Below are 26,837 nucleotides of genomic sequence, written 5' to 3' on the forward strand. Positions count from 1 at the left end.
AGTTCTGGGGCTTCACATTTTAGGAGGATCATTGACACCAGAGTTTGTCTAAGGGAAGGTGAGAGGACTAAGGACCATATGAAGGTCTCTTGAAGGAACTGGAGAGGAGGCTGGTACTGGGGCTGGGGGTGGGTAGGGAAGCAGAGTGATGGGTTCAAGGAGCTGAAGAGTTAAATGAGAAAGGGGAATTAGATTCTTCTCAGAGGACAAAACTAGCACGGGGAAGTTTTGATTTAATATAAGGAAGAAATTCCTTATAGTTCGATATATCCAAAAGTGCCATGGGAAAGCACTTTCTCACTTTTTATCTTTCCCCGCTACCACCCTTTCCTCCCACTTAGTACAAAACCTGGAAAAAAGTAGGCACTTAATGAAAGCCCAATAATTGGTAGATTAAGTTATTCACTTCCATATAATTAGATTTAGCATAACAATAACTTTGTTCATCCTTCTTTTAGTATCCACTTTCAAATCCCCACTTTCCTAACCAGCAAAGCTTGGATAGCTGGGGCTGGGAATGGTTCTTTCTCTCATAAAATCATAGTTTCCTTTTCTTGAAGGTCTCTGAATAGAGATGGGATGTCCAGTTGTCAGGCAGGAATCACTCACTGAGGGGATTCTTGTCGAGATATCAATTGATTTCCCCCCTCCAAGGTTCCATGATAAGCCTCCAAAGCCCGGAAGGGGCTGGCACCTCTTCTCTGGTGGTACCTTTCCTTCCCAGGGTCCTTCCCGGGGGGTGCGTCACACATGGCTGGCTTTGGTAACCTCAGCTTTCCTCTCTCCCCATCTACTAATTTACCCCAGAAGAATGACTGTAAGTCTGACTCAGAAACTAAATTGAAACTTGGCATAGCTTGCAGCTAATTCTAGAAACATGAATGTGCCTCAGGAGTTAGAATCTTTGAAAAGTGACGTCTGACTTCTTCCCTTTGAAGGGAAGAGAAGTTGGAAAGAATCTTGGGCTTGTAGTCAGGAAATGTGGTTTGAGCCTGACTCAGGCTTAATAGCTCTGTAGCTTTGGGCAAGTTTTCTTCTCTCTGAGCCTCAATTTCCTCCTCTCTAAAATGGGATTGATGATACTATTCCCTTCAGAGCTTTGTAAATTTTAAACTACTAGAAACATGACAAACGTTATTTTTATCAGAAGTTGTTAGGAACTGGGCAAATACTCATTACTGGCCACTCAGCCCACCTTTAGGGATAAGAACTGGCAGCCAAGAATCAAAGGATTCAGGTACGTTTGTGCCCATTCTGGCTATGGTGACATCCGCTCTCCCTTCCATTCCTCTTGATAATCACTTCAAGACCTTAACCGTGCTTGTTTGGACCCCTTTAAGGCCATGCAGACTGGGCCATTTTGCCATTGCTTGGAAAGCCCAGGGTTGCCCCCATTACAACCCCCACGTCTTCTTCTTAGGGAATCTCTATTGATGTTGATGCAATTTACTCTTCTAGGAGCTATCTCAGCCACTCATCTCAGCCTTCAATGAACTCAGTGCCCTTCCAGCTTGGCGAGCTCACATCTTTCTGTTCCATCATCACTTGGTATTGATTTCTTCTTAGATAACCCAGTCAACTTCGACTTCTCTGCTCCTGCAAAGAATCCCTGCTCTATCTGTATCCCAGCTTGCCCTGCGGTCCCTATTATGTTACATTCTCCACCTCTTCTTGCATTAGCTCATCTGGCAGAGCCCCAATCTAAGTCATTACCACCTAGGCAGTATATCTAACAGCCTTCCAACTTCTTGAGTGGCACAGAATCTCCCATTGAGAGGGCACCCCTAGCCCCCTGTACCAGAGCAAACACTCCTTCAAGCATATCACTGAAAATTGGACTTCAAGTATCCCTTTGAAGACCTCTACTGATGGGCAACTTTACACCTCCTAAGGCAATCAGTGGGCATGGGGTGGTTCCCACTAGTTCTTGGACTAATGAGAATCAGCCTATGGACTGTTTCCTCTGTGTAAGCAATAGAAGAGCAACCTCTGTTCTCACAGTAATTATTTTGTGATGTTCGCATTTATGGAATGCTACAGTTTACTTAGTGCTTTTGAGATGGATAGTGGAAGTCCATTTTACAGATGAGGAAAGATACATGACTTGGTTAAGGTCACACACTTAGCAAATTCTGGCTCTAGCACAGACAGCTAGAATTTAAATCCAGATCCCTCTTGTCCTCGAGTCCCACATTCTCCCCCATGGCATCCTGTCAGCTCACATTCAGAGCCTTCAGATTTATAAGATACTTTCCTCATAATAGGCAGATAGGGCAATTTACTTCCACAAACATTTACTAAGCATCTAGTCTGTTCAAGGCACTGGGGTCAGAAGACAAAAATGAAAAATAGTTTACATTCTACTAGAGAATATGGATAGGGAAGTAAACTTAGAGTTATACAATATGATTAATAAAGAGACAGACAGAGAGACAGAGAAAGCAGGAAAAACAAAGAGGATTAGAGAGACAGAGACCAGAGAGGCAAAGCATTTACATCTGGAGGAACCAGAAATGGCTCCATGTAGAAGCTGGCCCCTGGGCTGGCTGTAAAGGAAGCTGAGGATTCTAAGAGGTAAAGTGAGAAGGATTATAACATTCTAGCCCTGGAGAATCACTTATACAAAGGCAAAAGGTGGCATATAGGGTGGTGAGTATGGGGAACAGCTTGGCCCTTTTTACTGATGGGGAAACTGTTGCCGGAGGAGGAAAGCATTTACCTCTGGCTGCCCAGCCAGTAAGTGATAGAGCTGGAACTCAAATCCAGGTCTTTCACCTTCAAGACCTGGACTCTTCATCCATTAGAATGGAAACTTGTTGAAAGCTGAGACAAGGTCACTTTTGTCATTGTGTGCCTGTCACTGAGCACAGTGCACTAAATAAATGCTTGTTGATAGATTGTTTGATGGAGCTACTGGGCAACTGGACTAACCCATGTCCCGCCTTACCTTCGGGGTACTTGTAATGGCTAGTGATGTCCACACGGGTGTTGCTGCCCACAGCCTTGGTGCTGATGCATTTGCCAATCTTCTTGGTATCGGAGTAGACCCGCTCTCGGCTGTCATCCTCATTCCAGAGCCACGTGATGTAGTCAGCGTTGACTTCAGCAAACACGAAGGGTCCATCGTGGGCCAGGTGCACATCGCCCTCCCGAATGGCAGTGACAGAGGCTGGCCCACACTGAAACACACCTGGGGGGCAATGTAAAGAAAGTGGGTATGAGGAGTCCCAACCCCCAGAATGGGAATTCTGGGTCAGGGAGGCCAGTAGACATTGCCCCAAATGGAAAAAGAAATTTTAGCATTTGGTTACCCTCACTCTCCTCCTGTGGAGTGGCATCCAGGACTTGCCAGCCATTGTAGGAGGAGCCAAGGTCTCTCCGGGCAAACCAACTTTCATTCCAGACATGGAAATTCCTGGAGCAGAGAAAAACAAATGCAGATAGAAGAGATGTTTTATATCTCATGGCTGTGTGCAAAGCACTGTGCTAAGGAGAAACCAGAATTAGATAAAACAGATCCCGACCTTACTAACCTAATTGCTTTTCAGTTACTCTAGGTGATATGTTCATTAGAAAGTTATAAAGCAAAATCCTATGTGAGGTTTGAGGGGGGGGGATTCATTATTAATCAGTGAGGATCATTGAGCTCCACTCTTCTTTATCTCATTTGGGGTTGTTTTTAGTAAAGATACAGGAGTGGTTTGTCATTTTTATCCTCCAGCTCATTTTACAGATGAGGAAACTGAGGCAAACAGGTATATATGATTGTTCCTGGTCACTCAGCTATCTGTGGCCAGATTTGAACAAGAAAGTCTTCCTGAGTCCAGACCCCGCAATCTATCCACTGCTCCACCTAGTTGCTATAAAAGGAGCTATAGGATTGACTATATTCATGTGTATGAAAGGCCTTCCTACCCAGAAAGATCCCTTAGTCTGTCCCATCAATATGCTCGAAATCTAAGCGATTGGTTTCTCCTGGGGTTAAGAAACGATTCCTTTTGAAGCCTGAAGGCTTGGAGACCCCTTTTAAAAAGTAAACTTTTCTAGTAGAAAGATCTTCTGAGGTCTTTGTAGGCTGCTCTAGCCAGTTATTTGAAAGCTAGTTTAGAGCAAGGCTCTGTGCAATGGAAGCCGTGGGAAGTGTGGGCAGATAGGCAATGGCAGGAATGGAGCACTGGAACTAAGGAATTCAGAGCCTGCCTCAGTTGTTTTCTAGCTGAGTGAAACTCAAGCCACTTACTCTTTCTGTCCTTCAGTACCTGCCAGGGTTCTTGTAAGGATAAAATGAGATCATATTTGTAAAGCACTTTGAAAACCTTGCAGTGCTAGCTATATAAACAGGAACTATTAGAGTACTGAGGCACCAGGAACATAGCGTGAGGGAAAAGAAATGAAAATCATCTGAAGAGTGCACCAAAGACAAATCTACTTTATAATTTTTCCTGGAGAGAGGTGTCTACTTTTTTTAGGATTTTAGGATTCTATGATTCTGTTCATCTAAAATTCCATCTTTCCATAAATAAAAAATAAAATAAATCCACAAATAAATTTAAATCATTGTGCATAACTCTGTGGATTTATATGAATAGTGTTCCGTCTCGGTGCCTTCTCAATATTGATTTCTCTTTGACTTATACCCCACCTGGGGTTTTCTCTGGGAATATCAAGTCCCCATTACAACAAAAGAACTACAAATTCTTTTAACCTGACCTTCCACATCTGGTTCCCTCTCTATGTGCCCCCATTTCTGTTCTCTTTTTTAAAGGTCAGGCTAGAGGTATAGCTTAAGCATACTGGCTTGCATCACTCTCGATGCGGTTATCAGTGAGACGGTCCAGGGCAAGATGCCTTATCAACATGGCGTCACTGATGCCAGAACAAATAGTTCTTCAGTGGGCAGAAGAAGCCAGAAGATTGTCTGGGCAAACCTATTGCATAAGAAGTCTGTGACTGTCTGATTAGAAGTTTCCAGGATTTCAGAAATTTTTTTTTCCTGAGGCTGGGGTTAAGTGACTTGCCCAGGGTCACACAGCTAGGAAGTGTTAAGTGTCTGAGACAGATTTGAACTCGGGTCCTCCTGAATTCAGGGCTGGTGCTCTATCCACTGTCCCACCCAGCTGCCCCCGAGGATTTCAGAATTCTAAGTGTGAAGGATGAGACCTGAGAAGGATGAGACAGTAAGAATTGGCTGGACTTGTTTTTAGGAGATCAGGCTCAGAGGTAGCTTGGGGTAGGGCTCAGGACTATGCTGCTGAATTTGTTTCTCAGTCTTAGGAAAGGGTGGTGGGCAGTGCCCACATGCCTGCTCTGCCAAGTGCCTACTGTGCCCTGGGACAAGTTCCCACAGCCTAGGGAAAGGGAAGGAGCTAAGACCTTCCCTCCAAGGCGCACACTAGATACTCACCACATACTGTCTTCAGTTATGTCCTCCAGGGTCCTCCCAAAGGAGTCCACATATTTGTCCACACTCAAGCTCTTGTCTGTGTCGTGGGCTGAGTTGAAATTGGAGACTATCCGGGTGGCAATTCCCAAACACCTTAGGACTAAAAATGTACAGACTAGAGATACTCCAGACCATGTTAGGAAAGGCTTTCCCCACCTGGAATGTCCCTCCCTGATATCCCATCCCCAGAGAGGGAGCTAAGCTATGGCTCTGACTATCTCTCCACTGAAACTACTCCTACCCAATTCTTGTCCTACCCAACTTTTCTGTTTTTAATTTATGATTTTCATATATTGAGTTTATTTAAAGTAAGACACATTTGAAATGTGTTCTCAAGTGAAATCTAGAAATAGTGGTACTGGATTGTCTGCTAATTTGTTTTTTAGTGGGGTAGGTATTTCCACAGTTTTGCTCTGCAGAGCAGGGCAGGTCACTGAGACTAAAGAAACTGGGGGGAATCAGGGATGCTTCATGCACATTTAAAGCAAGAGAATGGAAAGCTGGACCTCCCTTACCACCCCTCTCCCCCGGACCAAGTACCTGTGCACATGACTCCAGCAAAGACCCAGCACTGGCCATATTTGACAGGCTTATATCTGCCCTTGTACCATTTGTAGAGGATGGCAACGCTGCCCCGCCAGTGCAAGGGGCTGGTCCCACCGATGTACTTGCCCCGCCACTGGCCTTGGACCACACCTTTGTCATCATTGCTGTTCACCTGCCGAGAGAGGTCCATTCAGGTGTCTAGGCTGTAAACCTTCAGAAGGAAGGTGGGACTGGATGGCTTGGTGGCCATCGTACAGGACCTCAAAATCCTATGGGACTGAGGTGCCATCTCAGAATGGGTGGGAATATGTTGCCACCTCCACCCTCCTCCATTAAGAGATTGAAGGCCTCATGCCCAGGTGGAAGAGTGTAAAGGCTGTAGGTATACTAAGTCGAAGCCAAGGCATCATCCATCCATCCATTCATCTATCATTTAGTCTATTTCATCATTCAGTTTGTTTTGGCTTTTTAATTATCTATAATTATTATTATTTATATCATCTTCAAATGTGGTGTAGTATAAAAAGTATCGGATAGGATCCAATCAGAGTATTGGACTTCTTAACCTAGATGATTAAGAATTAACTATAACCTTGCTTATTTGGGGGCTTTCACTCTGAGACTTTCTGTACACACACACACACACACACACACACACACACACACACACACACACACTTTGTAGATCCCATTTCTTCCTTTCAGATAAGGGGAGCCATAGACCAGAGAATACTTGCTAAACTTGCTACAAGTCACAGCTCAGAACTTCCCAAACAGTCCTCACCATGGCACTGATCACTCTAGTGACATAGACAGGGTCGTTTCGTCGGGACACGTCAGTGACTGGGTCTTCCTGGTGGTTGGGACTCCGGTCCAGTATGGAAAGGCAGATGTTCAGAATGTCCTCTTCAAACTGTGGTCCAGAAAAGCCAGGATGATCTCAGGGCAAATTCTTGGAGCCATATGTCCCAGCTCTGATTAGACTGTTAAAGCTCCCCAAAACACCCTAACTAAGTGAGATCACTAACATCAGAACCGTAGGGCTTTGTCTGGAAGCCTGTGAAATAAATAATCCCTCCTTTTGTGGGGAGAAAATGATCTGTATCTGTCAAATTCTGATGCCTTTCCCTAGGCATGTCACACAGAGGCAGTCCCTAGTCTCAGAAACACCCAGTATCAATCAGAGACCACCTGGAAATTTTAAAAAAGAGATTATCTGACCTGGGAAGGGGGGAACAGAGAGTACGGACATCTGGCCTCTTTCCTCCCCCCTCCCAGAGCCCCACTGGGACTGCTCCCCTGGAGACCTGCCCGTAGTTCCAGCCTTGGGCTCGGATATGCTTTTCCACTCCTCGGAAGATAATTCCATTGTCGTTCAGCACATACTCTTGCCGTTCTTCCTCTTCAGCCAGGTAGACATCATCCTCTGGAAAGCAGCAACCAGGATGGGTAATCCTCCAGGGATGGGATGGGGCTAGGGGCTCTGCACTTGCTGTGCTGGGGGGATGATTCTGAATATCATTGGGGGATGCTCCCAGAGGGCAAGAAGCACCTGGCAGGGGAAACTGCCGGTGGCCCTGGGATGGGGGGGGGGGAGGAGAACAGTGGACTGGGGCTCTGAACCTTGCCTTTTGGGAACAGGTCAAACTTATCCCACATAGAACTGAAGGAGGGACAACTGGTTCCAAATGGAAGACTGATCTAAGAGTTGAGCACTTACCAGAGCACCAAGGGTTGAAGAGGAGAACAAAATGGCCCAATTTCTTGTTGGTGTATTTGGACCGGGAGGAGACCCTCCCACTCAGCTTGTAGTGGCCAATGACAGCATTGGGTGGAGAGGAGATGGTGACGGTCATAGAATTCTCCTCCCTAGTCTCCTGCATGGCTCTCCAGGCACCCTTGTGTTTGGATTCTGATGCTTCAAATACACATTTAGTTTGGAGGGCTTCAGAGGCCTGGGGACCTAAAAAGATACATGACTATGAATTTGGTGCTGAAAGTCGAAGAGAATTCTCTCTCAGGAGAGAAATTCTTTCTCATGTCTAGGTAGAGGGGCCGCCAGTGTCCCACCTGGAATGAGGAAAACCTGACTTCCTCCTGTCATCAACTGGATGGCCCTGCACAAGTCACTTAACTCTGCCTCAGTTTCCTCATCTGTAAAAGGACTGGAGAAGGAAATGGCAGACCACTCTAGCATCTCTGCCAAGAAAACACGAAGGGTGGGACATGACAGACTAAACAATAGTTTAGGTAGGAAACATTGTGCAGAGATTAGCTTCAGAGGTTCACAATGAATCCCAGGCATAGCAGAATTCTAGAATCCTCAGGGCTGGAGGAAGTTTCCTCTCCAGCTCCAGATTCCACATCTGCATCCAAATTGTTCTTGAGACAGAATGGTATCATGAAAAGACTCTGCCATTTACTAGTGACTCTGGGCAAATTGCTTATTTTCTCTCAGAGCCTCAGCTTCTGCCATTCCTAGAATATGAAAGGCCTGGATTAGAAGACTAGAATTCTAGAGCTATGCTCGTAATTCCCCTTTATTGAATGGTTTTATCCAGGTCAGATCCCATCTGGAATTCAGATTTTAGATGATCAAGCTGATCACACCCAGAAGATGTGGATGTAGGAGGATAAGGGGGGAGGAAAGTGGAAATGAGAATCTTTAGGGAGGGAGGGAGGAAGGGAGAGAGGGAGGGAGAGAGGGACAGAGAGAGAGACAGAGAGACAGAGAGAGAGAGACAGAGAGAGACAGAGACAGACAGAGAGAGACAGAGACAGACAGAGAGAGACAGAGAGAGAGAGACAGAGACAGAGAGAAAGAGACAGAGACAGAGAGAGAGAGACAGAGAGAGACAGAGAGAGAGACAGAGACAGAGAGAGACAGAGAGAGACAGAGAGAGAGAAAGAGAGAGAGACAGAGAGAGAGAGACAGAGAGAGAGAGAGACAGAGAGAGAGACAGAGACAGAGACAGACAGAGACAGACAGAGAGAGACAGAGAGAGATAGAGAGAGAGAGAGAGACAGAGACAGACAGAGAGAGACAGAGAGAGAGAGAGAGACAGAGAGAGACAGACAGACAGAGAGAGACAGAGAGAGAGAGAGAGAGACAGAGAGAGACAGACAGACAGAGAGAGACAGAGAGAGAGAGAGAGACAGAGAGAGAGAGAGAGAGAGAGAGAGAGAGAGAGAGAGAGAGAGAGAGAGGAGAGAGAGACAGAGAGACAGAGACAGAGAGAGACAGAGAGACAGAGACAGACACAGAGAGAGAGAGAGACAGAGACAGAGAGAGAGACAGAGAGACAGAGAGAGAGAGAGAGACAGAGAGAGACAGAGACAGAGACAGAGACAGACAGACAGAGAGAGAGACAGAGACAGAGAGAGACAGAGACAGAGACAGAGACAGAGAGACAGAGAACATAGCAGGAACATGATAGTTTTTTCTCCAAGCAAGGAGGGATTACAATGGGAGAAAAGGGAGCAAAATTTGTCTGTGTGGCTCGATAGCACTAGTGCTAGGGGTGATGGGTAGCTATAATGTTAGCTGGAAGAGTGAGAAGTGCTCATCCTTCCGGTTGGAGATTGTAGGATCTGAATGGGGATCCCAGGGTCCCACAGCTGGGCCCTCGGGGCCTCTGACCCGATGCACACCTGAACGAGAACAGGCCCACGTGGGCTGTCCAACATGTCTTAGGGACCTTACCCGACGGGGACCCCCAAGGCTTCCCACAGGAGGCGTTATATAAATGCCTATTCTCTTCCCATTACAATTTTGAACAGTTTTACGTATTACGAAGTTTTCCCTTATGTTGAGCCTCAATTTGCTTCTTTCATTGTTTTTCCCAGTTTGGGACCAAGAAGAAAAAGAACAAGTCTCCTCCTTCTGTCTGATGGCCTTCAGACACGGAAAGGTGGCTAATGCGTCCCTTATGTCTTTACTTCTTTAGGCTAAAAATCTAACTACTTCAGTCGATTTTCTTGTGCATGAAACGAAGGTTCTTCGCCAGCCTCCTCGCTCTCCCTTGGACACTAGTATGGATGCTAAGGTGGAAGGGGAAAGAACCAGCATTTATTAAGTGCCTACTGTGTTCCAGGCCAACTAGATGAAGGACTTTGCAAATACTGTATCATTTGATCCTTGGACTCACCCTGGCTATGGTAGGTGTTTTTATGATCCCTATTACAGGAGGGAGAGCTAAGACAGACAGAGATGTGCTGGCGGTCACACACTCAGTGTCTGGAGCTGGATTAGAACTCGGCGACTGCAGGCTCAGTGCTCTATTCACACAACTAACGGTCGCTCTCCAGTCCATTTTATTAGTCTCCTTCCGAAAGCCCGCCCTGGGTGCCTGCCACGGCAGGACCAGCCTCTCCCGGGCCTGGACCTCATGCTCAGCCAAGGTTACAGTCAGCTTTCTCCATTGTCATAATCATGGACTTGAGGAGCCACTAGGTGGCGCAGTGGGGACGCTTTGCACTTGGTCGGGAGGACTCCAGTTCAAATTTCTCTTCACCCTTGCTGGGTGATCTCGGGCAATCCTACACCTCTCAGCCTCAGTTTTGTTTTCTGCAAAATGGGCCAATAATAGTTTCTACTCTCAGAGTTGTTCTGAGGCTCAAATGAAATGCATGAAGGTAACCTGTAAGCTATAAAAGGCTCTATAATATTAACTCTTACCTCATTCTGTTGACCCTTTAAGGGTGGAAGCCCACCACAACCCACTCCCACCCTTACCCCCCAGGGCTTTTTCAGAAAAGTTTCTGCTTATCGCTTACCACCTATCTATGAAATTAGTTTTTTAATTCAAGTGCCAGATAAAATTTATCCCTATTAAAATGCCGTCTCATCAGACTCGGGACCAAGTTGTAGCCGTCAGGGACACTTTCTTTAATATAGCAGCTATCTTTTCGGAATGAGAGTTCCATCAAGCCTGGCAGCAGTTCCCTCTGACGGGCTTCTCCGAGAGCCGATCGCTAGCTTTTCAGTGTCAGCTTTTACCTCAGCCGTCACCACCTGTGCAGCCTTGGTTTATTGTTTCGTTGATTGTCTAGATTTCATGGTGTTCGTGGTGAAACGTAAGAATGCGTGCCAGGCTCCCTTGTTAAACATTTGCCAGCACATCCCGCGCTGCTTTATAACGGTTGCTCGGGTTCAGCAGCCGCAGTCCGAGGCTCGGGAATGAGGCCGTCGCTAGGTGGGAGGCCTGGGGACCGCAGGATGGCAATGGCTGCTGCTGGTGATGGCAGCGGCAGGCATAAAGCGCTTAAGGTTTGTACACTGCGCCATGCTCATCGTCCTGGAACCTCACAAAATCCTCGCGTCTGCGCCTTCCTCCAAGTCACTATAAAAATGGTGAACCAAGCCCCACCGCTTAGGCACCCCCTGGAAACTTCTTCCGGCTGACATCGCACCTTAATCAACACTTTGGTCTGAGAGTTTCATTGGTTCCAAATCCGCCCAGCTGTACTCTACTAGCTCATATTTCTCCATTCCCCACAAGGACCGCATGAGAACCTTTGTCTTTTCTGGAAGCTAGCAAAACCCAAACTGAGGCATGTCCCTGCTCGCTCAGCTTCAGAACTCGCCAAAAGCATGAAGTCGGGTGTGATCCGCTCTCGGACCTCAAAGTGATTTTTCGTGATGGGCACTTTTCTAGGTATCCCCGCTCAGCCCCTTAACAATCTGCCTCTGAGTTTTTCCATGAACTGAGGCCCAGGTCAGGGACCTTTTAGTTTTCAAACTTCCTTCTCTTCCCTGGACAACCCTCGACGAGCCCTTCTCCAATTCTGGGGCATCTCTCCTCTTCTAAAGACCTTTCAGAGATTACTGAAAGTGGCTCAAAATTCCCGTCCGCCACTTTAGTCTTCCGGGAGGAACGTCATCTGGGCCAAAGTTACTTAAACTCATCGAGGGCAGTCGGGGGCCATCGCTGTTGTCTCCTGGCTAATCTCGGGCAGCCACTCCCTATTAGCTGTTTTTTTCTTCTGCCCTTTTTACTCCAGAGAACATTCTTCTTGACAGAAAATACACAAGAAAAATAAGAAAGGAACAGTTTTGCTTTTGCCCTATCTTCAGTTATTACTTCTTGGTCTTTTCCACAATATAGCGAAAAAGAAAAAGAAAAACAAACAAACAAACAACAGCAGCAGCGACGACAAAATTGCTTCTTGCGATCCTTAAATTTCCTTGCCAGCTTTAGTTATAGCTGAGTTTACCACATCTTATGGGGCCGTGGAAATCTAGGACCCTAAAATTGGCTCATATCGTAGAATTCTTGAGTTATATCTTCTTGGATTCTGATCCAAGATTTGGGGATTTTAATGTTCTATATTCTAGGGACATGGAGACGATGAGGCTTTGTGATACCCAAAATATAATGCAAAAGTGTTGTTATTGTTTTTATGGCTGGGAAGATAATAGAATTATAGAGAGGGATTCTAAAGGCCATCAGCTTAACTCTCTCATTTTATATGAAAAGAAAGAGGGTAAATGAATGACTTGCTCAAGCTGTCAACCAGAATTTGAATCTGGTTTCTCTGACTCTCTTTTCCCATTACACCGTACAGAATAAAGGCAGATTTATTGGTCAAGGGTTGGGATGCTGATGGAAGAAATCAATGGCTTTGTCTCTTTCCTTAACTTTTGTTCTTGTTCAATTTCTTTTGCCTGCCACTCGGGGAGCAACTCTGGATTCACAACACTGGAAATAATGAGACACCCAGAAGAGGGGATAAACCCAGCAGAGAGCAGAGATATGACATCCATAGAGTAGTAAAATGGTATTTGCAGAGAGGACATTGACAAAGGTCCTATTGAATGTCCTGGGCCACAAATGATACCGTCAATTATGGTAATAGTTTTCCTGATATTGAACCAGCCCCGCATCCCTGGTGTAAATCTCACTTGGTCATAGTGTATTACCCTGCTGATAAATTTTTGTAATTTCTTTGCTAATATTTTATTTTAAATTTTTGCATTAATATTCATTAGGGAGATTGGTCTATAAGTTTCTTTCTGTTTTGGCTCTTCCTGGTTTAGTATCAGTACTATGTTTGTGTCATAGAAGGAATTTGGCAGGACTCTTCTTTACCTATTCTTCCAAATAGTTTACATAATATTGAATTTTTTTTTTTTCTGAGACAATTGGAGTTAAATGACAAGGTCACATAGCTAAGAAGTGTTCAAGTATCTAACACCAGATTTGAACTCAGGTCCTCCTGATTTCAGGGCTAGTGCTCTATCTACTTTGCCACCCAGCTGCCCTGAAATTAATTGTTCTTTAAATGTTTGGTAGAATTTACTTGTTAATCCTCTGACCATGGAGATTTTTTTTCTCAGGGAGTTCATTGATGCTTTGTTCAATTTCCTTTTCTAAAAATCAGACTATTTAAGTAATTCATTTCCTCTTGTTAACCTGGGCAATTTATTTTTTTGTAAATACTCATCCATTTTGATTAGATTGTCAGACTTGCTGGCATACAATTGGGCAAAATAGCTCCTAATTATTATTTTAATTTCTTTTTTCATTGGTGGTAAATTCACCCTTTTCATTTTTGATGCTGGTAATTTTTTTTCTTTCCTTTTTCTAATCAAATTAACTAAAGGTTTATCTATTTTGTTGTTATTTCATAAAACTAACTCTTAGTTTTATTAATTAGTTCAATAGCTTTCTTAGTTTCAATTTTGTTAATCTCTTTTGAATTTCAGAATTTCTAATTTGGCATTTAATCGGGGGTTTTGATTTGTTTTTTTTTTCTAGTTTTTTTAGTTGCATGCTCAATTCATTGATCTCTTTATCTATTTTATTCATGTGAGTATTCAGAGATATAAAATTTCCCCTAAGAACTGCTTTAGCTACATCTCATAGGTTTTGGTATGTTGTTTCATTATCATCATTCTCTTGAATGAAATTCCTAGCCACATATGTTTTCTCTCTATATGTGCCCTGTGTTCTCTCCATATATATTCCTTGGTCACAAATCTTCATTTCTAGCTTTTCCCTTTGTTGATATGGTAACCTGTAGGAGAATGTACCTCATCTGAACTTGCTTGAGTATATTGTTGTTACTTCATTTTTCATGCTATTCAGTTTTACACCTTTTGTTTTGAATTAAAGTGTCTTTTGGCTAACTAGTAAAAATTAACACATCATTGAGCACTCAAGAACTAAAAGCTTAACTTATGGAGAGTTTCAATGTAGGTAGTTTTCTGAGGGGTCTCCTTTAGGAGATTCCCAAAGGCTACTTTTGAGTTCAGTTATTGTATGTTCTAAAGTTCTAGGATGCTGTATAAAATTCTGTGATATTGGGATAAAACGTTCCATGCTTCCATTACTTTGTGATTGTACCAGAGAAAAAGTATAGCAATGAGGTCAAAGGCACCTTTAAGAAGACCTCAGTATGTGAAGGAAGAAGGTGGGGAGAGAATACCTGTTTCCACGGTGAATATCAGAGTCTCCTCACTCTCCAGGGCCCTGCTGAACCTCAGGCTGAGAGTGAATCTTTGGCCCCTCCTCACCACCATCTCTGAGCCTGGGTACTCTTCAGTATGGTGAGCATGAGTGTTTTTCTCTTGTTGCCAGTCCACTTCTGTTATTTTGATTGCTAGGGGTTCCGGATGCAGGGGAGGAAAGAACAGGGAGGAGAGGAAAGACATGAATCCAAATCTTGAGGAAATCCCCCTCTCCTTTTTACTTCTCACTCAGTCTCTTGTTTCATAAGATGTAGTAGGGACAGAGGAGACACTATTTGGAAAGGACCATTTTTATCATAGTCTTTGCACATTCAAAAGCCTATATAGGCTTCCCCGTGTCTTTAGGATAGTGTCTAAGCCCCTTTGCCTGGTATTTGAGGCTCTCTAGTACGTCCCATCTTTCCAGTCTTGTTTCAGTGAATCCATGCTCCATCCAGGCTGCTCTTCTCAGTCTCTCCCAAACCTTGCACTTTTCTGCCTCAATATATTTGCTTATGCTGTTCTTCCTAACACCATCTCTGTACCTAAGCTGATGGAAAATCTTAGCCAGGGCATAATGCAAAGAAGATTGGTCAGGATTTCTGGAGTCTCATATCTGGTATTTCTTAGCTTTAAGACCATTAAAAAATCAGTTGACTTCCTTGAGCCTCTGTTTTTCCTCATCTATAAAAGGGGAATAATAATCCTATAGTTTTCTACCCAGTTTTGATGGGGGTGAACTCTGAAACTGTGTCCCTTTAATCTGTAAAAGAAGGGAGATTCGGAGTCTCAGGCCCTCCTCTGGGAAAGCACATCTTCCCAGACAAGTTAAGTGGCTCCATTCAATTGGAGATCTTGGTCAAATCATCCTCCATTGATCTTTTGGGGTGACCTGGATCCCCTTCAGGAAATTCCCAAGACTTTGGGGATAAGCCTTCAAAAAAGTTGAAGATTTGGGCCTGATATTGCTATTGAGTGGCTTGAAACTCCAAAATAAGTACTCTCTTTTCAACTGGAAATCTAGGCCTGGCGGCATTGACAACATTGAAGGAATCTCAGTGGAAATCCTAGCCTCAGACTGCTATAAAAGACAATTTTGAACTCCAAATCTTTGCAGAAGTCTGAAGAAGGATTATACCTTGCCAAGGAACCTCTCTTCTTGAAACAGCTGCCTGCCAGGACTCCTGTCCACTGTGAAGATACCCTCTTCTCAGTGATTACCTTTGTTATTTCTCTGACAGGACCTTGCCACTGAGGAGTCCGTCTTCCTAGCAAAGCTGGCTTCTCAGTGCCAATAAAAATCCTTTTTGCCATTCAGACTTTTCAGGTTCTCGAATTCTTTCACATTGGACCTGTGTGTTGACCAGAGGGGATTTCCACCTCATTTCTCACACCTCTCCGCTACCACTAACCCTATCAGTTTTATTCAAATAGTTTTGTAAACCATAAGGTGTTATAGAAATGTGAATTTGCTATAGGCATAAAAATGCCCATAACAAATAACAATAATAACAAAATAATAATAATAATAATAAGTTAACAACAAAATAATAATAATAAGTTAATAACAAAAGTTATTATTATCATTATCTTTCAAGTCTCATCTCTTCTTCAAGCTCTCTCCAGGTACCCTAGCCCACTGTGATCTCTTCATCCTCTGAGCTTCTGACTCATGGGGTGGGGTAGGGGGATGCTGAGAATGAGACAAATCCCACACTGTGTAACCCCTTTCTACTCCTGCTCCCATCATCACAACACTTGTATCCAGGAGAACTACAATAGACACTAAGGCCCACCGTTATCAGAAAAAAGGGTCTCAACTGGACTCCCAGAGGGTTGGGTGAGAGTAGATTGGTCCAGGCCGTCAGTATGAACAAGGAGGATGGGAGAAGTCTGGGTGTAGTTATCCGAGTCTCAGAGCTAGTTCCTTGCTTGCACATTGCCTTCCTGAGTCATGTTCCATGAGACCCTCACTTAGGAGGATGGCCTTGGGCTCTCTTATAACTCCCCCCATCTTGGTCTATACACACTGTAGGTTTCCCCCAAATCTGTTTTGTATAAGGCCTTTGTTGTTGTCATTGTCTCACAGTCTGTGTCCTGTATTCTAAGGTCCCTTTTGACTCTAGGAGTTTATAGCATGTTTTCTAACATCCCTACCAATTCCAATGATGAAGACAATGACAGTGACACAACAGTTTTTTTTTGCCAAATCTACCTTGTATAAAGCTAATGTAATATATTAAGAATTTTTTTCCCCAGTGTTTATCAACATTTTTTTTCTTCTTAAGGAGAGTCTGATTTGAGGAATGTGGTCCATGTCCTGCATTTGAAATAATGTCATATTTATTATGTATCTTATTCTTTTTGATATTTGCTATTTTTATTTTCCTCAATTACATATAAAATAATTTTTACATTTGTTTTAAAACAAATTGAGTTATAGATTCTCTTCCTTCCTCTCCACCCCCATGAGTAGGCACATGTGAAGTTATGCGAAACATTTCTATAAGTCATGTTGCAAAAGAAAACATAGATCTCCCCTCCCTATCTCTCAAAAAAAAAAAAAAACTTTCAAGAAAAATAAAGTAAAACAAATGCTTTAATCTGTATTCAGACATAATCAGTTCTTTCTCTAGGTATGGGTAGCTCTTTTGGGCTCTTTTCTTGCACAAGATTGTCAGGCTCCATTCTGGTTCTCCCAGCGGGACTGTGAGTTCCTTGAGGGCAGGGGACCCCATTTCTCTCTTCTTTTTTTTCTTCACAGGAGGAACTCAATAATGCCTTATTGACCTGGTATCCAATTTGCATTCTTAGGTCCCTTCCTTTTAGTTCTGGAGGTTTGTGTTCTCTGTCCTGTGGTCTCTTTTAGCTGTCGCGGTTTATGTTGTATGTTCTAACATCCTTTCTGGTCCTGACAATCTGTGTTTTATTTTCTAAGGTACTTTCTAGTTCTGGCTGCTGAACCAAAAAGGACGCTATAAATGTCTCATGAGAACCTAAACTTAGCCTCATACACTAGATCAAAGTGACACACGTGACCATAGTGTGACCTTGCCTATTTCTGTTCTTCTGCTCACTTGGGCATCACACCTGTGAGATGCTTCTATAGAGGAGACCAGTTATTTTTCCCCGAAAATACTGACTCTGGAAGGTCCTCCCAAACCCATTCCCATCATTGTAAACTCTCCACAACTAAAAGATTAAAAAACAATCTCTGCCTTGCTTCAATTTCTCTGGTATTTCATGGCAGTCTATGTTCTAAAGTTCCCTTTATTTTTGACAGTCTGTGTTCTATGTTTTAAGATTTCTTTTTGTTCTAGTGGTTTATGTTGTATGTTCCAACATCCTTCCAGTCTATGTTCTATGTTCCAAGGTTCCTCCCTTCTCTGACCAACTCTCATTTCTTTTTTTTTTCTTTTTTTTTTTTTTTCCAGTTTTAGAGTTCTATAATTTTATGTAACTATCATTGTCCCCTAAAGCCATCCCCATTAGGAATTCTGCCTTCGGCAAACTCCAATTTCCAGGCATTTTGCCCAGTCCTGGGGCCATGAAACAATCTCTAGCTTCTCTGTCTATGAATCACTTCTGAGGGGTAATTGGCCTGAGGAAGGTTAATTGTAGGGCACTCACAGTAGTCTGTATGCTTACCCTGGTACTCAAGTGGGACGGCTCCTTGTCTCTGTCATCCTTCTGCCTCCAGGCCACTGTGCCCCCTCACTTAGCTTAGGCTGATGAGGTCAGGGGAGGGGAGCACCAAGGCCTAGATTACAGGGGTAGGGATGAAAGGGGGCAGGAAGGAGAGAGACTGAGCATCTGCTTTTCTCCTGACCTCCAGTCTGTTGCCTTCCAAGCTGTTCTGGACCAGGCTCCCAACTAATCTTCAAAATGATCAGCTCTAATCAGGTCACTCTCTTCCCTCTAAAAACACACACACACACACACACACACACACACACACACACGAAGAATGAGAGAAACAGTGGGACACAGAGACAAAGAGTAAATGGCTCCCCTTGAGTCAGTTCACTAACATTTACTAGATCAACTTGCACCTACCACATTCCAGGGACAGTATTAAATAAAGTACAATTGCTCATAGAATAAAGTGCAAACCTTCATTCTTGTCCTTTTTAGGCCTCCACAGTCTGATCCCAACATGCTGATCTACCTTTATTCCCCTTTCTTCCTTACCAGACACGCAATGATCTGGCTAACCACAGCTCCTGTGTGCTTGATCCTAGAGGGAAGAACTAGGAGAGCATGTACTATTTTCCCCTCCTCTGTGCTTCCCCTTATGAGCATTCCCTCCACTGAGAACGCCCTCCTTCTCTCCCCTCCTCCTCCATTCCCAATACTGACATACCTGTTGACATCCTACTCATCACGTAAGACCTGCTCTAAGGCCATGTCCTCCAGAAAGCCTGTCCTGCTTTCTCCCAGGTGGAGGTGATCCCTCCCTCTTTTGATCCACTTCTCTACCTGCCACAATATTATTTCTCCAACCCTCCAAAAACACTCACCACATCCTACCTCATGTTGTAATTTGTGAGTCTTATTCTTCCCTGCTCTCCTCCATCAATTACTGTCCAGGTCATTAGGCGCTCATTCAAGTCTCAGGCTATGTCTCATTTATATCCCCTGTTGGTTATTATTATTATTGTTATTAGCTAATCACCATCACGCCACCATGTGCCAGTCCCAGGACCCAAGGATCCCTTGGAACATAGCCATAGGATCCCAGACCTAAAAGGGACTCGGAGGCTATCTTGCTCAATCTTTTTATTTTACAGATGACAAAATGAAGACTCAAGGATTTGCCCAAGGACGCACAGGTAGTAAGGGTCAAAGGTAGGATCTGAACTCCAATCCTTTGACTCCAGAATCTGGTTCTTTTCATGGTGCCATGATACCTCCACTGTGGTAAGGGGAATTTTTATTTGGAGAAAAGAAGCTTGGGTGAATGAAGGAGAACAAATATGGAAGAGGGACTGGACTTGATCTGCATGACCCCATGCAGGGGATGAACTGGAAAGAATTAACTCATCCCTTAATCAATATTCACTAATTACTTTCTTTATGCCCAATAGTAGTATGGCCCAGTGGTTAAAGAGTTGCTTTTCATGCCAGGAAGAACTGGATTCAAATTTTACCTTTTATCTATATTTGCTGTGTGACCCTGGGCAAATCACTTTTTTAATGCCGTAGAGAATTCTCCAAGGTAGGAATTCTCAGCTTTTTTATGTTATAGATCTGTTTGGCAGTCTGTTAAAGCTAGAATAATATTTTTAAGTGTGTAAAATAAAATATATGGGATTACAAAAGAAGCCAATCATATAGAAATACATATGCATATGTCCATATAAGCATATACATACACACATACACATGTACATATCCATCTAGATCTATATCTAGTTATCTACCTACCTATCTAAATCAAGTTCATGGATTCCAGGTTAAGAATCCTGGCCTATGACAGTACAGAACAGGGGTCCTCAAACTGTGGCCCACGGGCCAGATGCAGCCACTGAGGACGTTTATGCCGCCTGCCGGGTTATGGCAAATGGGCTGAGGGGCGGAGACAGAGCGAGAGGTTTTGTTTTTACTATAGTCTGGCCTCCCACAGTCTGAGGGACAGTGAACTGGCCTGGCCCCTGTTTAAAAAGTGTGAGGACCACTGGTATAGAAGATGTTCATCTTATACAGGAAGTCCCCAAAATCTTAGTGTACATAAAGCTGATGGAGATCTGCTCCTAGATCTTATTGACTGTAATTCGAGTATTCTAGTTACTGAGCCAAGCGGTATGTGCCATGGCCTCTGAGCTCTCCTCATGGATCACACCTCTATATGCCTCCTTATGTTCTGGTTCCAGGGCAACTTTGTTGCAGAGGGGATTAAAACTACAGTAAGACTTGGGATATCTTGCATGCATTCCTCACTATGAAGCTCTATGTAGAGACGGAATCAAAATCCAGGTCACTTCACCTTCTCAAAAATGAATGTGGAACCAGAGACAAAATGAGCACCAGGCTTTCTTTTGGGGGCTTATACAGAGGTGGGTCTATGCCAAGCCTCTATGATCAAAGCCATTGAGACTGAGAAGAGCTGCCTCAGGAGGTAATGGGTTCTCCAATCAGTCAGTGAGCACTTATTGAGCTCCTACCGTGTGCCAGGCTTTATGCCAAGTTCTTGAGACACAAAGAAAGGCAAACCACAGCTTCTGACCTGGGCAGGGGTGAGGTCATTACTTATTTCCTCTCTTAGGCTTTGTTCTCTACCTTGGTAGCAAGGCAATCAGGGTCCCCATCGGGGTCTGGGAGAACAACGTCTGCGACTTTAGCAAATGTATTTTCAAACCCCCACTTTAGGCCTTTAAGTTTCCAAAGTCTTTCATATCTATGATTTCCTTTAATCCTTATAACTTTCCCCCATAATGGGATTATTATTCCCATTTTACATATGTGGAAGTGGAAGCCTGAAAAAGGAGCATCATGTAGTAAAACCAGCTGAATTTTGAAGTCGGGGATGGGGCTTTCACTGACTTCACTGAGGAAAACAGTCTCTCCTCTCTAGACCTCAGTTTCTTACTCTGTGAAAGGAAGAAGTTGGGTTTGATAATTTCTAAGTTTCCTAATAAGTTTCTGAGGGCAGGGCCCAGGTTACATGGCAAAGGGGTCAGCGCTGGGAGTAGAGTCCAGAGCCCGCAGTCCTCTTCACCTGCCCCTGGTCTCTGGTAGAATGTGCTGTTTATCTCCTCCCCAGGTCTCTCAGCATCTCAGAGGCCCTATCTCGGGCCTCTTTCTGCCACAACTATCTGCAGAACTATCTTACTGGAAGTGAGTCAGAGGCAGGAGGTCAAGTTAATAGGCAGTAATTACCTGAGCCTCTGGACTAGGTCCAGACAGAAGGCCGGGTCTGAGGCGGGGGTGGTTGTGAATCACAGACTCTTTCTTAGAACCAGGAAGGATCTGAGAAGACTTCTAGTTCAACCTTCTTGCCATGCATTAATTGGCACTATTACATCTCCAATATCTGGTTGTCTACTCTTTGCTTAAACACCTTCAGTGATGGGGAAATTTTTATCTCACAAGACCCATTCCATTTTTGAACAGCTCTTATTATTAAGAAATTCTTCCTTATATTGAATCAAAATATGCTTCCCTGTAACTCCCTTTCCCACCTCCTCCAGTAATTGCTTCTGCTTTTCCACTCTGCAGGTACTCAAAACAAACCTCATTTCTCTTCCCTGCGATAACCCTGTTACCATGGTCTCCACTAAGCCTCCTCTCTTCCATACATTTTCAGATCCTAAAACAAGGTTGAATTCCCCTGCCTTCTCAATAACTCTCTTTTGGATAATTTCCTTTGTTTGATGATCAGCTTTAGAGGTAGGGGGCATTTCCAAGTCTGGCTTCCATATAGCAACACAGGTAAAATGTTGGTATTGAAAAGATTTGTCTTTGTTGTTATGGGAAGTTTGGGATTAGTAAAAGCATTTTGCAATTTCCTGAAAGCAACGTACCCTGCTATTCTCTTTCTTTTCAACTCTGTGTCCAGCTCACTGGCCAGTTGTATTGTCTTCTTATAAGCCCCCCAAAAGAAAATCTGTTGTTCATTTTGTTTGTGGTTTCACATTCTTTTTTGAGAAGGAGAAGGGGCCTGGATTTGTGATTTCATCTCTATATAGATGGACAAGCTGTATGAGGTGTCTGTTCAGATGCATGGATGGTGAAACATTGTTCATTCATTTGACCTTTCCTGTATGGGTGGACATATCAAATTCCTTAAAGCCAATGTTCTTTACCAAGTGTCCATGAAATTGGTTTTTTAAAAGTTTTGATAACTGTATTTCAACACAATGGGTTTTCTCAGTAATCCTTTGATTTTATTTTGTGCATTTAAAAACTATTTGAGAAGGGATCCAGAGGCTTATAGCAGATTGCCACAGGGGTCCATGGCAAAAAAATTTAAGAATTCCTGCCATAGAAATCTTTATTACATATACATAGATCTTTTCCAGGAGTGTCTGCATTGTCTTGGGGCTTGACACTATCAATGACATATCATCTACAAACAGAAGGACTTCACAATCCTTCCTGCTCCTAAACATTACTCTGGATTCAGTATTCTTTTAGCGAGGAGACATCTTCCCATTTTATTCCTCCACTATTTATTTTCAGAGGGCCATTATATAGAGTCATTTCTATTGTTACATCTTTCAAGAAATACTACATGACCTTGACATAAAGGGGAGACTTCTTTAATGTAAAAGAGCCTAGGAGGCATCATTTTTATTCTTAAGGTCAAATGCTTTGTAATTAATACATAATGAACTCAATGGAATATTTTGTTCTTGATATCTTTCAATTAGCTGTGAGATACTAAAGATATGGTCTATTGTTGGATGTAATGACCATTTTCAGTATTTGATCCATCAGTATCCTTATTGAGAATGCCTTTTTTATATCAGTAAAGTTTGAGTCTTTTTCTATATCTTTGGTCTTTTCCCCTCTTTTAGATATTTTGTACCTAGCTCCCTGTGATAATTATAATATTTACATTGCTTGATACTATAATGATAGAACTCCAATATGGAGTCACATAATTCCAGTATTGAGTCTAAGTAGTCCTAATACCCATAAGGCATTAGGCAAAGACAGATAAGGTTTCATTCCTCCCCCTGCTCTGACTAACCTTGTGTCAGGCACTTAATACTCTCAGCTTCTGATTGGACAGAACTCCCGATGGAGAGCAGAAGTTTGTAAGTCGTCCTCCTCCTGATGCCTTACTTAAAATCTACAACCTCTTCCAGCTGCTGGTTCCAAAAAAGAAACTCTCCCTATCCAATCCTGGTATCAAAAAATGACTCTGAGAACTTCTCTACTACAACTGGACTGATTAAGAATGCCCTTTTTCATATCTGGCACCAAATGACCTGTTCTCAACAAAGTTCATTTTTAGGGTATATAATTTCATCATATGAATCTTAATTTTGAGCTTATCTTTCCCTCCCTCTTGCCCTGGGTAACTTTCTTGTATTTTGTATCTTGTAATTTCGATTATACTGCCATATAATGTGGGTATATATACTATTTTTTTGCTTGTTTACTATACTACATAGTAATAAAATTTTTGTTTTTATCAGCTTCCCAAACACTACTTTCCTATAAATTCTTGCACCCAGGTCTTTGCTTTAACCAGAGGTGTGAGGCTAAATAAAACACTTCCTCAGTGCTCTTACAATTTTATCTCCTCTAACCCATCGCTATAAATCCTTGATTCAATCTAATTTTCCCATTTTCATTCTTTTTTTTTTTTAGTGCCATTTATACTTCAGAGACTGTGAAATTAGGATCTAAGTGTGGAGGATCTACTATTCTTTTTTTTTTTTTTAAATACACATTTCTTTATGAATCTCGTTGGGATAGAAAAATCGGAACAAAAAGGGAAAAACCACAGGAGAGAGAGAAAAAAGCCAGAAAAACGAAGTGAACATACCATGTGTTAATTTGCATTCAATCTCCATAGTTTTTTTTTTTTTTTTTTTTTTTCTGGAAGCAGATGGCAAAGTTTATTGGAATTGCTTGGAGGATCTACTATTCTTGATGAGAGAAAGCATTATAATTGTTTTTGCAAATCTTTTTCTTCCTCCTTTGCCTCTTTCTCCTTGCTCCTCCTCCTCTTTCCCTTTTCTCTCTTTTTCTTTTTTTCTTCCCCCTGCTTCTCTTCATCCAATATTTTTTCTCTTTTCATCCATTTCACAGTAAATGATTAAGATAGGATCAGTGCCTTATCCACTACATCACTCTGCTTCTCTTTTATACAGTGCATTAAGATTTTCAAGGCACTTTATGTACATTATCGATGATGCTTGCAGCAACCCTGAAGTGTTATCCCTATTTTATGGTTGAGGAGACCAGTGTTCAGTGAGGTTAAGTGACTTGCTCAGAGTCACACAGTTAATGTCTGAAGCAGGATTCAAATCAAAATCTTCCTGATTCTAAGGCTTCCCTTAAACATTACACAACCCTGAACTTGGGAGTACTGATGAAGGGTCTTAAAATTACTTGTAATGGAGGAAAGGAAGATGTCCTCTTCCAGGCAGAGAGAGAGGAGGTGGGGCTTATTTTAAGAGTATGCAGATTCAGTGTCAGTGTCTGGTTTGAATGACAGTGGGTGTGGATGAACTCCCCTCAGGAACAGTGAGGGGTGTGTTTGTGTTTGTATAAGAGTAGATCAGACGTCAGTTTCTTGGACTCACCCACCACGCTGCTGCCCCCGCCCCTCTAGTCTCCGCAGCTGAGTGATCTCCCAGTTCTTGAGACAACATCACTACAACCCGTAATCCTCCACGCGCCTATTTAGCACATTCCAATCTGTGTTTCCTTCTTCCTTCCTTTTCCAGGAGGGGCAAAGAGAGGAGGGGGTTCTGCTGAAAAGACAACAAGGTCACCTAGTTTTGGGTGCAGACTCTCCTTAGGTCCTGAAGCCTTTCAGGGGACAAAGTAGTCCCTAACCTATCACAACAACCAGCCTAATCTGCCCTCTCCAAGGTCCTGAAAAAGTTTACCATTCTTAGGAATAATAGAATGGGAGAGATCTTTAGAGCTTTTTCACCAAGAAAAAAAGGCTAAATCAAGCTCCTTATGGCAGGAAGGGCAAATGACTGAGATTTTAGATCTAGAGGAAGTGTTTTTAGGACCCCAGGTCATCGTTAGCTGTGTCAGAAGCCAATAGGACTGACTCCTCTTTGCTCCCTGGCGTGGCTTCCTTGTCCCCTAGAGAAACCCAGATTTATCAAGAAGTCTATTATTAAATCAGAAATCTGAGGGTGGGAGAAGTACGATAAATGTCCTGTGGAATGGGATGTTTGTGAGCTAGGAGCAAAACCAAATTCTATTGGGCATCACAAACACATGATGCAAATTAGTTCTATTCAGTAAACATTTGTGAAGGATCCACTAGGTTTAGGACCTTTTGATCAATGCTAGCAAAATAAATACAAAAGAACACAGTCCCTTATCTCAGAGAGGATATAGTCAAATAGGGAAAATATGACATGTGTATGGACAAATATGTTATCATACGAGGGAATGTAATTGGGGCAAAGAAGAGATCTCGACAACGTGTTCTGGAAAAATTTGTGGAGTAAAAGAACATTTTTAGCTGGGAGTTATCAGGGAAGGCTTCGTGGAAGAGATGACAGCTGAACTGGGTCTTGCAGAAAGAAGATTTGAAAAAGGTCAGGATGAAGGACCATGAATTTCAGACATGAGAAGTAGCCTGGTGGATGAGTCCAAAAAGACACAGAAATATTTGTGAAGGCTTAGATCATACCTTTGCTTAAATTGGGCTCTCCCTAGCTCCTTAATGATTTTAGTAGCTGTGCTTATCTTCTTCTTCTTCTTCTTCTTCTTCTTCTTCTTCTTCTTCTTCTTCTTCTTCTTCTTCTTCTTCTTCTTCTTCTTCTTCTTCTTCTTCTTCTTTTCTTCTTCTTCTTCTCCTTCTCCTTCTCCTTCTCCTTCTCCTCCTCCTCCTCCTCCTCCTTCTTCTTCTTCTTCTTCTCCTTCTCCTTCTCCTCCTTCTCCTTCTCCTCCTCCTCCTTCTTCTTCTTTTTCTTTTTCTTCTTCTTCTTCTTCTTTTTCTTCTTCTTCTTCTTCTTCTTCTTCTTCTTCTTCTTCTTCTTCTTCTTCTTCTTCTTCTTCTTCTTCTTCTTCTTCTTCTTCTTCTTCTTCTTCTTCTTCTTCTTCTTCTTCTTCTTCTTCTTCTTCTTCTTCTTCTTCTTCTCCTTCTTCTTCTTTCTTCTTCTTCTTCTTCCATCCTCTAGTTGAGAAACCTGTTGATTCCAGAAATTCTGAGGATTCTTCTGGTTCCTCACAGAGAGGCTTTCTTCTTTCCCTCCATATTTCTCAGGAAGCTACAACTCTCCTAAACTCAATTAGTCTTTTATCATCCAGTTCTTCAAAGAAATATGACAGAAAGACAAGCTCTCTAGAAGAGGAATGTGTGTGGGTTTTTACCAGGCTTCTCTTAGGGAGTCCCTCTAGTCCAGATGTTATGCATTCCTCAAGATCCAATTCAAACACATCCTTCTTGAGAAATTAGCTCTCAAGTCTCTCTCTCCTCAGGTCTCCCATTGCACTTTATTCAGGCTCACACTTCTTTTGTTTTTCATTATTCTTTAAAAGATTATAGATTGTAGAGCTCACCTGGCTCAATCCCCCACCTTACCAGCCCCCCTCCCAATCAATTGAAGAAAAAAATCTTAAAGGGGCTAAGTGATTTGTTTAAGACTACAGCTAGTTAAGTGAGGCAGCTGGTTCTTGAACCCAGATCTTCTAACTATTCATGCACTATTCTTTCCAATATTCTTTCTATGATTTCATAAAGTGATT

General features: G+C 42.9%; 1 protein-coding gene across 1 annotated transcript in view; it reads right to left on the reverse strand.

Moving 5' to 3' along the window:
* The window catches only part of TGM6 (transglutaminase 6), a 46,344-nt gene that overhangs the window by 12,833 nt on the left and 6,674 nt on the right, over positions 1–26,837 (reverse strand). The window contains exons 2-9 of the mRNA XM_074285185.1: positions 14,420–14,593; positions 7,710–7,952; positions 7,297–7,415; positions 6,774–6,902; positions 5,984–6,161; positions 5,405–5,543; positions 3,312–3,415; positions 2,948–3,190 (exon numbers count right to left, since the gene is read on the reverse strand). Of these exons, the coding sequence (XP_074141286.1) occupies positions 2,948–3,190; positions 3,312–3,415; positions 5,405–5,543; positions 5,984–6,161; positions 6,774–6,902; positions 7,297–7,415; positions 7,710–7,952; positions 14,420–14,593 (1,329 nt within the window). The remainder of the gene's footprint in view (positions 1–2,947; positions 3,191–3,311; positions 3,416–5,404; positions 5,544–5,983; positions 6,162–6,773; positions 6,903–7,296; positions 7,416–7,709; positions 7,953–14,419; positions 14,594–26,837) is intronic.

Source organism: Sminthopsis crassicaudata, chromosome 2 (genome assembly GCF_048593235.1).
Source record: "Sminthopsis crassicaudata isolate SCR6 chromosome 2, ASM4859323v1, whole genome shotgun sequence".
Lineage (NCBI taxonomy): Eukaryota > Metazoa > Chordata > Mammalia > Dasyuromorphia > Dasyuridae > Sminthopsis > Sminthopsis crassicaudata.